Source organism: Zootoca vivipara, chromosome 3 (genome assembly GCF_965207765.1).
Source record: "Zootoca vivipara chromosome 3, rZooViv2.hap1.1, whole genome shotgun sequence".
Classification (NCBI taxonomy): domain Eukaryota; kingdom Metazoa; phylum Chordata; class Lepidosauria; order Squamata; family Lacertidae; genus Zootoca; species Zootoca vivipara.
The window spans coordinates 45,061,239-45,076,189 of NC_142586.1; the positions used below are offsets into that span (position 1 = coordinate 45,061,239).

The window sequence follows — 14,951 nt, forward strand, 5'->3', positions numbered from 1 at the left end:
GCAAAGTTCCATTGTCCTAGGCAATGTACAGATACAAAACAAGGATGTTTTCTGTTTATAGTATTTGTAAGCTCAACTTGGCAAACAAAACAAACGTTGTAGAAACAGCAGGATACAGAAATTAAATTGAGAGGAAACAATTATACAACATTCAACAGTGAAAGAGACAACCTCAGCTTATGTATGGATGCCATCACAGTAAGGGAAGTTCTGGCAGCATGCTGTCTCCCAGCACAAGGGCAAAATATGAAGGTGTTTTCAGCTACTCAAAGTAAGCAAGCACTTGGAAACTCTACTGGGTATCAACACAACAGGAAAGATAGCAAAAGCCAAGAAAGGGCTTAAAAGCTGTTTGTGCTTAATACTGTCAAGAATGGGTAACTAGTGAAGCATTCACAAGAGGCCAGTCACACTGTAGAGCAGAGATAGCCAACATGGTGCCCTCCAGATGTGGCTGCGTTCCAACTCTAATCAGTCCCAGCTAGCATGGCTAACGGTTAGGGATGATGGATTTATTCTCCAATAAAATCTGGAGGTACCACATTAGCTAGCCTGCTGTAGGAGTTATAATGCATCTTGCAGCAGCAGCAAATAAGATGGGAGCCATTAAGAATGAACAGAAAAGATGATAAGAGCCCCTTCACTTTTGAAAAGCTACACAAGGAAAAAGCAAGGGCCAAGTTACATGCAGCACCAAATGATATGTAATCTTTCCCTGGGGACTTTGAAAACACCCCCACACAATGTAGTTAGTTATTCTGTAACCTGATTTAACAAAAATCAACAGGAGCAGAGGGGAAGGGGGGGAACATTGGGGTGATTTTCAGCGATTGGAGAAAAACACAGTGGAAAGGGTTTTTAAGCTCCTCGCCCTGCCATAAGTGCTCTGAGACACATTGCAGCAATCTCTGTGACTTAAGTTTGGAACACAAACACACCCTCGCAGGCCAACACTACAAGCAACATGCCTATTACAGGTAGTCTGGTACCAAGAGCAGATACGGAAGGAAATAAAGATTTGAAAGACCTTTTTATTTTTGAATGGAATTCTTTTACCAGCATGTTAATGAGTTCCAGCAGAGGGAGCTATGGTAACATGCCTGTAACAACTTCGAAATGAACCAATTCAATGAAAGGAAGTAACAGAATGGTGGGAGACTCCAATTCAAACTACACATCCCCAAACCATGTGATCCTCAAGGTCCTAGAGGGTTTAGGAAGGTGCATTTGAAATCAGGCGGCACACTGCTAAAAACATAAAGACCACTGACAAAACAAAGCAATTAAATACATTAGTAGCAGGAGATTGTCTAGACCAGGCTTCCTCAACCTCGGCCCTCCAGATGTTTTTGGCCTACAACTCCCATTGATTGTAGTCTCAAAACATCTGGAGGGCCGAGTTTGAGGAAGCCTCCTCTAGACTCTAGAGAGGTGGTTTGGACCCTTAAATGACAAGGGAGTCACCTACATGCTTTGGGGTTTGAACTGGAAGTCACTGACAAGCAACAAGACCTTGGGGTCATAGTGGATAGCTCACTGAAGATGGCAACCCAATGCACTGTAGCTGTGTAAAAGGCAAATTCCATGCTAAGGACCATTAGGAAAGCAACTGCCAATATCATAATGCCTACGCAACTGTGGCGCGACTGCAGTTGGAATACTGTGTACAGTTCTGATCCGAAAGGGTATTGCAGAGCTGGGAAAGGTTCAGAAAAGGGCAGCTGAAATGATCAATGGGATGGAGCAAACCCCCTGTGTGGAAAGGCTGCAGCATTTGGGACTTTTTAGTTTACAGAAAAGGTGAGTAAGAGGCAACATGACAGAAATGTATAAAATAATGCACAACATGCAGAAAGTGGACAGAGAAACCTTCTTCTCTCTCTAGAACTTGCGGCCATCCAATGAAGCTGGAAGTGGAACTTGCTCTCACGGGAATCAGTGGTGGCCACCAATTGGGTGGCTTTAAAAGAAAATTAGTTGAATTTATGCAGCACAAGGCTACCAATGACTACTTCCCACAGTTACTATGCTTTGCTTCCATTGTTGGAGGCAGTAGGCTTCCTGGAAACCACAGGAGGGTTTGCACTCAAGTCTTGCTTGTGAGCTTCCCATAGGCATCTGGTTAGCCACTGTGAGAACAGGGGGCTTGATGAAACGGGTCACTAGCCTGATCCAGTAGGCTTTTCTGATATCTATTTCCCTACTATCTCTCATGAGGCATCCTGTCCTTTACAAAAGAATCAAAAGGGAAACAGCACATAAAACCCAGTCTCTAGGTATCAGTTTGAAATGCATTTTTTCTCAAAACACAGCAAACCTGTTTCATATATTTCCCCATTACAACTATTGCAAGAAGCTGAAGTACTACCACTTCACAAGAAGCCAGCAGAAAATTAGCCCCGGGATTATTCTCAGGCTACTTTACAAAGGAGTGGCTTCAAGAAGCAGCAAGCTGTTTCCATATTGTTTTCTCTGACTCTCCCACCTCAGGCCATTCCCAAGGATTTCCTGAGCATCAGGCCAGGCTTATGAGGATGGGAAGAACAGATGCAGTGGTAGCACAAGTGGGCTCTACTTAAGCACGCTCTGTTCCAAGCCATTGATACTTAAGGCAATACTGAAAACATGATGCATACTGTACCTCATTCTGAAGCTCATCACCACTTTTATGCGAAGCTAGCATCTCATACAAAGTGCAGCAAAGATCCTCTGTTGTTGGGACTCCAGGGGTTTCTTTTAGTGATTCACTCAGGTACTTTCCAACCTCACACCACAGAAAAGAATCATCCACTTTGTCCGATGACTTCATGCCAGAGCTTTCATCATAGCCATTTGGGAAACGTTCCAAATGGTTATTTAGAAATTTATTAAAATCCAAGCTAATACCTTTCTGTTCATCAATTTCACCGTTTACTGGCAGTTCTTCAAAGTGATCCAAATCATACATGTCAAAGGAAAACGCGATGTTTTTACCAAAACACAATTTCCTGTCATCGTTTTTGTCTTCTGTCATCTGCAGAAGGCCAGCTAGCTGATCTTCTGTGAAATGGGAAGCAATCCGATAGGTGGCTTCGTGGGCTTCCGTCGCAGAGGATGAGGGAAAGGGCCCAAACATCTGTTTGATGGCTTTTGTTTCCTCATGACCAACACATTCCTTTGTGTGAAATGTTTTAAAAAGGAAAACAGCACCACTTTCAATGGCTTCCTGACCATTCTCAGATCCCACTGTTCACAGAAAAGAAACCCAGAAAAGATTATAAACACCTACAGTTTAAACCAGCTACCTTATACAACCACCATATTTGAATGATTTTTGTGACAACCAGGTAAGTGGCACAAAGCAAGAATATAAACTGAAGAATAAAACTCTTTTGAAGAACTGAAGTCCTAGGAATTTGAAAAATAATGAGATTCCATTAGATCCAATCTACAGGTAAACTTTATGCAGAGCTAGTAAGCTGCCAGTATGCATGTATGTGAAGGTTTGAGATGGGTGGGGTGGTTAGGTGGAGAAGGGACATAGTTTTGTAATGCTGCCCTCATTTAAAGCTTCTTGCATGTAATAAACTAGAACAGTGCAAGAAGGCTAGGCTAGCCATCTCCCTAATGTGCTAGGATTATCACATGTAGGTAGCACTTTACATAAGAACGGCATCATGCCTCCTACTGATGCTTTTCTAAATGTCTCAGAGATGCTGCTGCAGGTGAATTTCTGTGTTTTTTCCTTAGGATATAGGCAAGGATGAGCTCCACCTTTAAGCTAGAATACCAAAATGCAATTTAGACACTAAACTCATGAGTTTGATCACTTACCTCCCATCCCGGCCAGATGGGCGGGGTATAAATAATAAATTATTATTATTATTATTATTATTATTATTATTATTATTATTATCCTTTCAGTTAATGACAATGACTTCTCTTTCCTATGCTAAGGGTTTGGGGTAGTAACTTCAGTTTTCACCCATCCTCCTCCTTGCCTGGTTGTAGCTGATTTTCAGCCCCAGACCAGAATCTGCCACCTTTCTCAGCACCCAACAACCCCCAATTTGCAAATATAATGCCAATGTGCTTCAATAACTTAAAGAGGAGATGGGGGAATGAGAAGCTCTACAGATGTTGCTTGACACCATTTCCCCTCAGCATCAGGTAGCACGGCCATTAGCCAGGAATGATGGGAGCTGTAGTCCTGCAACATCTACAGGGCAACATCTACAGGGAGTTGCACATGGCCAGAAACAGCAGAGCCTTGACCTAAGTGAGATATGCAATTCCCAGGATATCCTCTCAACCCCACCACCCCAAACCTGTACTTCAGCAGACAAGATATGCAGTCCGCTTTGCTGAAATGGCAATGAATGGGAGCCGCGACGATTTTTCAGCACAGTCTCAACATTTGCTCACAAACTTCAAATAATAAATCCATTTTCATCCTTTTGACATTCTTTGTACCAGCTTTATTTTATGAGACTGAAAGTAGTGCATCAAGGACACCCCATGCATCAATGATCTGAATTAATGTTAAGATGTTCTACTGGACAGGTATTATAAGCTATACAAGTCTGAAGTTATACATTTAACATTTCTATATAGAAATATTTAGTTACAGGTAGGTAGCCGTGTTGGTCTGAGTCGAAGCAAAATAAAAAAATTCCTTCAGTAGCACCTTAAAGACCAACTAAGTTTATATTTTGGTATGAGCTTTCGTGTGCATGCACACTTCTAGTGTGCATGCACACGAAAGCTCATACCAAAATATAAACTTAGTTGGTCTTTAAGGTGCTACTGAAGGAATTTTTTTATTTTATATAGAAATATGTAGAACATGTAAAATATGTTCTATTTTATATAGAAATATGTTCTTCTACAGCTAAAACCGATGCAAATTCACATTGATAGGTTAAAACAACAACAATCAATTTTTACTTATGATCCTTTTCATCAAACACAGGAAGTTGTCAGGAAGTCAGTAGGCATGGGAGGGGGGAATATTGTTTCATTTTTGTTTTAACTATTTATGTTGTGCTTTTATTCTTTTTTTTTATCTTGTGAGCTGCCTTAAGATGCCTTCATCTGCCTTCAGATGAAGGATGGTATATAAATTTTAAAATAATAATAATATAATGATAATAATAATAATAATAATGCCAAACTCTTTTAAAAAAAAACACCACACCATTCAGTATGATCACTTCAACACTTCAAATCCTCAGCACTCAGCCCCTCCATTGGTATCTTTCTGGTACACAATCAGGACCCTGTAAGCTAAGAGTAGATGGCCCATGCTCAGAGTGTGGCCTTCAATTTACCTTTCCTTTCCCACATGCAGAGTGCTAAAATGAAGCCTACATGTATTTATTTAGAAGATTCATATCCCACTTTTTGATCAAGTTATTCTCAAACTTTTTTAGTTGAGATTATAATAATGTGAGTGCACAACACACAGGCAAGAGCCACACAACCTTGCAAACCTTAGTCCCAGCCCAGTATGCTTCTCCTCAGCCCTGTGGTCCTACAGACAGTAGGAACAGAGTGTTCTTTCTGGCCGGGAGGTGGGTGGAAAGAAAGCTTTGTGCATTTACAGAAGCAGCTGGGGGATGCTGGTTGGTGTCTCACTATCAAATTGCTTTGCAACGATTTTGAAGACTATGCAAGATTGCTTACATTAAAGGCATTAGTGGGGAAAATAAGGCACTTCATTAATACTTGAAGATCAAATATTATATCACATACTATTGGGGCGAATTCTGCCAGTAAACATCTCTTGCATTAGGAGCAGAAAGAAAGGAAAGAGGATATAATGGATGTGCCATGGCCGGTACTGTTAGGTGTAGCAATTATGATGTGGCCGGGGTAGGGGGGTGGGGGGAGGTTGTGTGCCTTGTGCCTTTGTTCAGTTAGTCTGAAAAAGGGAAAACAGCAACGATTATATGCAGCATGGTAAGTGCCTGTGGCTTTTCTAAATGTACCTATCTGGTATTACACCGAAGAGGGGAGATATTTGGGGTATTAAAACTGTAATCCCAGAACTGAGTTTTTTAAAGCTGTTCACTCCAAAGTTTCAGAGATTCCCCCCTCCCCCAAAAAGGTGGTTTTTAAAATGCAAGGATAATAAGATAACTTTTGTGGACTCATCTGCAAAGCTAGCCTAATTTCATCATACCATAAATATTCTACAAATAAGTAATTATTTGTAGCAATCACAGGCTTGCAAATGATTAGAAGCCTTTTAAATGTTGCAGCTTTTTGTTCTGCAAGACTAGACTACAGTGTGGCTCAGTCATCTACAAATACTATCCCACTTCTAAATTACCACTTACCTATTTGTTTGGAAGCTTGTAGTATTGTCTTTAAATCTTCAAGTATGGATTGTTTGTTTTCCTTGGCTGAATTTTCATCAACAAAGCTAACTATTTTCTTCCAGGTAAGACCAGACTTCAGTTGCTCTTCTTGCAATTTGGTTCTTTTATTCTGAAGATATAGAACACAAGTAGTCAGAAAGGTTCAGGGTTTTTGGAACAAAGGTATTCTATATGGTAAGAAAAGGAATGTTTTCAAATACTTCCAAACGCTACCTACCTATTGCTTATTAGAGCTGAAAGTTCCAAATGCTAGCACATTATTCATGTGTTAAAAATGATTAGTTTTAAGACAACACCTAAAAATCTAGTGATAAAATTGCATGCTTGAATCTCACATTGTTCTCACATTGTCTAAAGCATTCACCACGCTTTAGCCACTCCTTTAAACTTGACTGGGGAAAGGGGGGGCGGCAAGAAGAGCAGCTGTTGCCGGGCAAAGTTTAAAGCAGTGGTGGCCAAACTTGGCCTTCCAGCTGTTTTGGGACTACAACTCCCATCACCCCTAGCTAACAGGACCAGTGGTCAGGGATGATGGGAACTGTAGTCCCCAAACAGCTGGAGGGCCAAGTTTGGCCATCACTGGTTTAAAGCACTAGTAAGAGATGAGCTTTGAGAGTAGCTTTAATTCTGAACCATTCTTCACTCATGGCTCTATAAATTTGGGTTCCAACCATAGTTAAGAAGTAGGCCTATGTTCAGGCATATTGCTAAGTGATGGGCTAATTTTATCCAAGGATTATAGAATTATAAATTATGGTTAACGAGTATAGTTATAACTGTTGTTTATAAACCATAGTTAAGCTGAGGGGCCAAGTTTGGAAAATCAACTTTAGCTAACGATTAACTAAATCATGGCTTATAAACCATGCAAATCTATCTCTAATGAGTGACAATGGGATTCATGAAACATCTTCTATCTAAAATTTGACTTCTCCCTATTTTTTCCCTGCACAATCTTCCTCTTTCCCCAAACTCCTCTCTGATTTGGGAAAATATGAAATACAACTGACTGATCCATCCTATACCATTTCCCCCCTTTTTCAAAAGGACCCCACTGGAGAATGTAAACAATTCTCCTTCCCCATCACTGATACCACCCTTCATTTCAGCAGCCAATCACAGTCCCTTTTTGAGATTCGTTCCATTCTCATGCAGTTTAGGGGGGCGGCGGCTGCTATTGCCATAAAAAAACAGGCACCTAAAAAAACTGCACAGATTATTATTAAATAGAGCTAGTATTCCAACTCCTCTTTGAGAGCCATCAGAAGATTATTTAAGAAAAAATGCATTAAAGTGCTGTACAGTATGTTCCTTAAATTTATGCTATATTAGTTGTTGCTGATGCTTGTTTCAGTGAATGGATTCTCTTTTAATGGTTCATTTAGTAGTGCACTTACACAATTTCAAATGACATGAAAAGAGAGGGCCAAATTGATGCTCTAGTTATAGTGATGAAAGAATGGAATAGAGGTAAGATTAGAGGAGTTACTCTGGGCTTATAGCGACATGACGGAAATCAGAATAAGCTCTGAAGTGCTTGGGTAGGTGTACGCGTAGGCCTAGATGGCATATCAGTATCAAATTGCAAGATGCCAATTTGTTTCTTTTCAATTTACTTTGAACAGAAGATGCCATTGGCTGGCAACGACTATTTGTGCTATTTCGCCTTTTGTTTCAGGAGTGTCTGCTATTGGTTAAAAGTTTTAGCTTTTCACTTTCTAGAGAGATCAGCAGCTCAGTCACCATAGCCCATTAAAAACAAAGCAAAAGGCAAATACAGTCGGATTATTTTCTCGTGTATATACCCAGTGATGTGGGTTTTCTAGAAAGTTTTATCTGTTTCAGCCTGCCACTCCACTCATGAACCTGGTAAGACCTCAGATCTCATGGCATCCCCCGTGGTCTGCCTAATTTGGCCTAGGAACTAGACATTACACTTGCCTCCTCTACAGATTACTGGTTGGCCAGTGACAGACTGAAGGTCAGAACTAACCCATAGAACGTCACACTCTGGCATGTCCGCAGATGCTAGCAATGGAAAACTGTAGGAAAATATTGCACGCACATCCAACTGTGTGACATTAAAATGACTTTTCGAAGTTACAAAATTTATGGCACTACTGCATCCCTTCAGAGCTCCATCCTCTCCTGTGTGAGCTTTAAAAAAAGATTAATGTTTGCAAAAAAGAAATACATAAAGTACATAATCTGAGGCAAAGCTGTTGACAAAATGACTGAATATAATAAGCAACTAAAAACATCAAAATAATTCTCAATATTTAAGTTTTGAACAAATAATTTACCGTTAAGTCAGCAGATTCTTCACTGTAATCATCTTGTTTAGTGACATTTGAAAAGGAGCGCAGGGCTCCTGTTAGGCGAGGAAGGGCCATTTATTACCCATTCAGTGATCCATATGATGAGACATTAAATTCATCTCCAACAGGTAAACCTCCAAAAAAAACAACATCAAAAACACAGTTAAGTTTTGCCAGTGCTTTGGGAACTTCTCAGTTTAAGTAAATAAACTATTTTATGCAAACAAATGGATGTACACTCAGAGCCTCTGTCTATAACCTATGAAAATTCTTGAAGAACAGGAGAGATCCTTACAGACTGTAGACGGGCAAATGTTGTCCCCATCTTAGAACCGTACAATCATAGAATCATAGAGTTGGAAGGTACCCTGGGGATCATTTAGTCTAAACCTCTACAATACAGAAACATGCAGCTATCCCATACAGGGACTGAACCTGTGACCTTGGCATTATCAGCACCATGCTCTAACCAACTGAGCTATCCAAAAGTTATCTTCAAAGGGGGGGGGGAGAAACCCAGGTCACCAACCAGTCAACTTGACATTGATAGCAGGAAAGGTCCTAGAGCACATAATTAAACAGTCGGTCTGTGAGCACTTAGGAAAGCATGCTGTGATTATTACAACCCAGCATACGTTTCTCAAAAGAAGTAATGTCACATGAATCTCATGTGAAAAGGATTTAGGGGTCTTAGTAGATAGACGACAAGCTTCTAGGCTGCACCAACAGCTTCTAGGCTGCATCTACATTGTCCTGATCAAGGGAAATAATACTACAGTGCTGCTCTATTTTGCCTTGGTCAGACCATACCTGGAGCACTATGTCCAGTTCTGGGTACCACAATTTAAGAAGGATGTTGACAAGCTAAACTGTGTGCAAAGGAGGGCAGCCAAGATGATAAAGGGTCTGGAAACTGAGCCTTATAAGGAGCGGCTGAGGGAAGTGGATATGTTTGGCCTGGAAAAGAGGAGACTGAGATATGATAGCCATCTTCAAATATCTAAAGGGCTGTTACACGAAAGATGGTGCAAGCTTGTTTTCTCCTGCTCCAAAGGGTAGAACCCAGACCAATGGCTTCAAGTTACAAGAAAGGAGATTCCAACTAAACATCAGGAAGAACTTTCTGACAATAAGAGCTTTGAAACAGTGGGATAGACTCCCTTGGAGGGTGATGGGACTCCCTTCCCTTGGAGGTTTTCAAGCAGAGGTTGGATTTCCATCTGCCATGGGTGCACTGCAGGGGGCTGGACTAGATGATCTTTGGAATCCCTTACAACTCTGCAATTCTATGATTCTGTGCATAGGATTGTACTTCGTCTTAAACCAGCAGGCAAGAACTTTAGCAAAAAGAAATTACTTTAAATTATTTGATGAAATAATATAACACAAGGAGCATTATAAACTTATTATAAAATGATAAATTCGTTTTCACTAATTAACAGATAAAGCATACATCCACTGAGTAGGCAAATTTCTCATTTCTCTCCAACCATATTCAGCATTAAACATGATTCAGGTTTACAGTTTCACCTGTACAAATCATGGTTAACACTAACCAGGTTGTTCCTTAACCAGGGATTGAAAATATGTTTCATTGCCCAGTGCAACTTGTTTGAGTGGTATCATAGTCAGCTTTGGGGCAGATGTAATACTGAACCATAATTATGGCTAATGAGGGGATAGGGATTTGCACCAGATGGAAGAACAGAGTTAAGTATGTGTTTCGAAGGCTGGCTCTGAATTTGTAAAATACACGAAGCCAACATTACATCTTCACCAGGTCAATCATGGAAAGGAAATGTCAATGATTTAAGACATGCTGATTTTGTATGCATAAATGCTTACAGGACTCCATTAACTCAGAAGAGATGTGGTGCCACAAAGGGCTATATAGGAGCAAGGAAAGTCACCTCTTATTGCCCTTCCACCAGTGGAAGCCTCCCATGAACAAAACTCTACTCAAGGGATACTCCAACCACCAGGAGAAAACTGAAGATCCACATCAATATCTTTTCCTTAAAATAAATTGTTGAAACTATCAAGCAACTGGAAGACTTCAGCACCTGGCAAATTGAAAAGGCTTAAATTCTTCAAGCAAGACTTCCGTAAGCCAAGTGAATAGGGAACAAGCCCTGCTTCACCTCCAAAGCAAACCAAATAGCTGTGCTCTTGAATAGGAATAAAAGTATTGGTGGTAGCAGCAACCTACATACACATACCTAAAGCCAGTCACCAAGAAGTTCCCAGGTTCCTGTCTCCTCTCTCCTGGGCATGTCATTCTCTCTTGTCATTGCAATTTTCAAAGCCATAGAGAACATAAAACTCTTTTAGCTACTCTGCTAACTGAAGAGCTTTTCTCATACTTTCTTATGCCCTTGGATCATACAGTACTGGATCACTCACTTATAGTCAAGAGACTTTTAATGCTCCTGCAGAAGAGCACTTTCTTAACACCAACAATTAATTTTCCATTTTGGGGACTACTTACTAAGATTTTTCCAGCCTTTGCAAAACTTACACAGAACAGATTTTAGTTAGATGGATTACATGTGAACATGATGCTGTTATCAAGTCCTTTTGTTCCACCTTCATTTGTCAAGTCTTATTTGGTCCAAAAGCTCTCTGGATGGAAACAGAAGTACCACTTGCTTTACTTTAGGTGTCAAGTATGGAGAGAATGCTTTTCCTATCCTCAGAAAAATTTAATGGAACTTCATTACACAACCATTTGAGTCTCTATTTATGGTAGAATAAGCTGGAAACCAAAACAACTTCAACAACAAATCAAAAGATTAAAGCAGCACATACCTTTTTTACTAATATTTATAATGGCTTCTCTTCCAAAATAACACTCATGTCTGCAAAACGCTCAAAAGCTACTTATTTGTAATCTTTCACCCACTATGTCTGCATTGTTTTCATCTTACTATAAACAATGGAACCAAAAGACTATTTATTTTATTCCTATTTAACATAATTTGTATACAGCAGTTTACTCAAAATGTAAAATATACATTAAAATGCAAGATTCTGCAGCGAGTGTGACCAGCTTATCAGAAAAGACTACAATTAAAAAGCAAATAGGTATAATACGAGCTTTAACAGGGAAAGGGGCCCCTGACCGTTAGGTCCAGTCGTGGACGACTCTCATCTCTGGGGTTGCGCACTCATCTCGCTTTATAGGCCGAGGGAGCCGGCGTTTGTCCACAGACAGCTTTTGGGTCATGTGGCCAGCATGACTAAGCCGCTTTTGGCGAACCAGAGCAACACACGGAGACACCGTGTACCTTCCCGCTGGAGCGGTAACTATTTATCTACTTGCACTTTGACGTGCTTTCGAATTGCTAGGTGGGCAGGAGCTGGGACCGAACAACGGAAGCTCACCCCACCACAGGGATTTGAACCGCCAACCTTCTGATCAGCAAGCCCTAGATTCAGTGGTTTAGACCACAGCACCTTACATATTCTTAATATAGGCAGCTGCCTTATACCAGGTTACTTTTTTACAACTAACCCAGTGTCGTCTACTCAAACTGGGAGGTTCTTGCCAGTGTCTCTGGTAAAGATCTTTGCCCGATCCATTTAACTAGAAATGCCATGGGGCATGTAAAGTGTGTGTTCTGCCACTACTGTACCTCTGAGCCTCCCCAGATTATATAATCAGGAGTATTGAGCACACGCTTTACGTAGCCTGAGTAACAAATATACCAAAGGTAACCAGCCTTCATTGGCCTGAGGGCCACATTCACTCTGGGGCTGCATGTCAGCAGTGGGTGTGGTCAAAAGTGGAAGTGGACACCCAAACTCTTGCACACCTCTACACACACAAGGATACAAAACCAATTCCCCACCTTCTCAGCTGATCCATGTGGATGAACTAACTGACAAGCAGCAATTTGTGTGGAAAGGGACTATTTCTCCACTTATCAAATAACTGATGTGGTGCACAGGGAGGAAGTGATGTTGAGCTCTCTGCTGACTGGTGTGCTGTATCTACTTTTTTCTTTTACAACCACTGCCAAAATCAGTGGGGTGGGGAAAAACTGCTTGGAGATGCAGTAGATTAGAACCTAATACTGTATAGCACCTATGGTAGGGGCAGTACTATTAAAATGCATTAATTGGCTCAAGGCCATCTACTTTGACTTAGTCAATGGGAGCTGAATGGAGATGGGGTAAAGTAGCAAGTCATGACGTCTTTTTCCAAATATCCACCTATCCGCAAGTAGGAACCCAGGGCCTCTCGCAGGCAGCCCGATTTAAGAGACACCAGGCTCAGTTTTCCTTTAACTTGCAATGCCAGTCAGTCGCTTACCCCCCTCAGCGGTGACAAAAGCGATCCCTTGCTTACTTGTTGATCTGCCCCGTTACCCAATGGACTTTACTCTCAAACGGCCACGAACAGGACCAGAGAGAACAGGGAGTCTTGCCTGCAATAATAAACACGACCGGGACCGAGAGGCAACCCTCACACCCAAGTGTCACTAGACCAAAGTCGCACACGAGCAAACGGGCACGCAGGGTTGGGCTATGAAAGGCTGCGATCCCCGTCCTCTTCCTCGGGAGCGTGGGCCACTGAATCCCGTGGCTACAAGAAGGGAAGGAAGCCACTAGAAGCGAGGGACGGGCCGCAGACTTTCGCTGCCTGGCTTCTATCCCGGCGGGAAACCCTGCACTGGGGGTGTCAGGGGCGCCTGGGCTCAGCAGGGCTGAGTCTTTCTCTCTCCCTCGCACGGAGGGCGCCTCCTGCTCAGCCCCCAGCCGGGAAGCGGTTCCGTCCGGCGGCGGCTGCCCGGCTTACCTTCTTCGCTTTGCTGCCACGCCGCTTCTCTCCCATGGAGGGCCGACGCTTACTATTTCGACCGAGCCGCTTCCGGGTTCCTCTCCTCGCGCAGCCGCGTTCCTCCCCTTCCGCCGGTTTCGCCGGCTGAGCCGAGGGACGCCGCGTTCGGAAAGCGCGGTGACGGCGGCGCGGCGCTTCGGCCGAGGCGTCAGCCAATGAACGTCCCCTCGTTATGGAAGGCTCCGCCCCCTTATCCTCAACACTTCGACGTGCACAAACCGCCCTCGGAGAATCCGACTTTCTCTTTCGTTTCCTGATGCGCCCCAGAACCGAAGACCAAATCTGTTGCCGGCAGGAAGAGGGGCGGTGCAATCCTGGTTGCTTCTGACGCCGCCTCTGCTTGCGGGATAATAGTGGCAGCTGCCTATACAGTATATAGGGAACAAGCGAAATTCAGAACTGTGGCCGAACAGCGACAGCCGGCTGCTTCCCAGTTGCCGGCCACATCTTCTGCGTTCAGGAGACACCAGGTTCAATTTCTGGCATCTCCGGGTGGGCGGGGAAAAATAATAAATTATTATTAATTATTATAGTAGGGTTGGGAATCTGCCAACCTAGCAGTTCGAAAGCACGGCAAAGTGCAAGTAGATAAATAGGTACCGCTCTGCCGGGAAGGTAAATGGCGTTTCCGTGCGCTGCTCTGGTTCGCCAGAAGCAGCTTAGTCATGCTGGCCACATGACCTGGAAGCTGTACACCTGCTGCCTCGACCAATAACGCGAGATGAGCGCCGCAACCCCAGAGTCATCCACAACTGGACCTAATGGTCAGGGGTCCCTTTACCTTTTTAGGGTTGGGAATGTCTTGGGTCTGAAACTCCGGAAAGATGCTGCCGGTCAGTACAGACAATGCTGAGCTAAACGGAACAGTGAATGGTTTGACTGGTATAAGGCACCTTATTGCAAACGAGTCATTGGGAATGAGTTTTTTTGGGTTTTTTTAAGCACCAAAAAACTTTAAATACAGATTAAATAGGGGGAGGCAGGGATACGGGCTGCCGTTTTGATGCTAATGACATTGTGTTGACTGTAAAAAAGTCTGACTCTACAATGAGCACGCATCTGAAAGCAGACAGAGAATGATTCTCTGAAACATATTTCATATCAATCAGGAACTGGACCAGAGGATGGAATTTTCCACTTTTTATGTCAATTTCATTACATAGATTATGAAGGCCTGTCATGTAGGCTTACCTATTTAGGAAAAGGTATAACTTGGATTTCTTTACTCAGGTGACTTTGACACATTTCAGGACATTCTTTGAAACATTCCAGATGTGCATAGATCTGCAGAGTAAGTCAAGCCGTTTGACCAATGGATTTGAGCATACCCTGTTTCTCATATTTTAAGACATACCCATAAAATAAGCCATAGCAGGATTTTTAAGCATTCAAGGAATATAAGCCATACCCCGGAAATAAGACATAGTG

The 14,951-nt window shown here is 42.3% G+C and overlaps 1 protein-coding gene across 2 annotated transcripts in view; it reads right to left on the minus strand.

Moving 5' to 3' along the window:
- The window catches only part of ASCC3 (activating signal cointegrator 1 complex subunit 3), a 202,937-nt gene extending 188,767 nt beyond the window's left edge, over positions 1–14,170 (minus strand). The window contains exons 1-5 of one of the 2 annotated variants that reach the window (XM_088665994.1): positions 13,482–13,605; positions 11,169–11,302; positions 8,666–8,814; positions 6,321–6,471; positions 2,642–3,225 (exon numbers count right to left, since the gene is read on the minus strand). In XM_088665994.1, the coding sequence (XP_088522120.1) occupies positions 2,642–3,225; positions 6,321–6,471; positions 8,666–8,755 (825 nt within the window). In that variant the 5' untranslated portion in view covers positions 8,756–8,814; positions 11,169–11,302; positions 13,482–13,605. Of the gene's footprint in view, positions 1–2,641; positions 3,226–6,320; positions 6,472–8,665; positions 8,815–11,168; positions 11,303–13,481 lie in introns of both variants that reach the window. The other variant, XM_035109325.3, reaches the window with a different exon arrangement.
- Between the last annotated feature and the right edge of the window lie 781 nt (positions 14,171–14,951).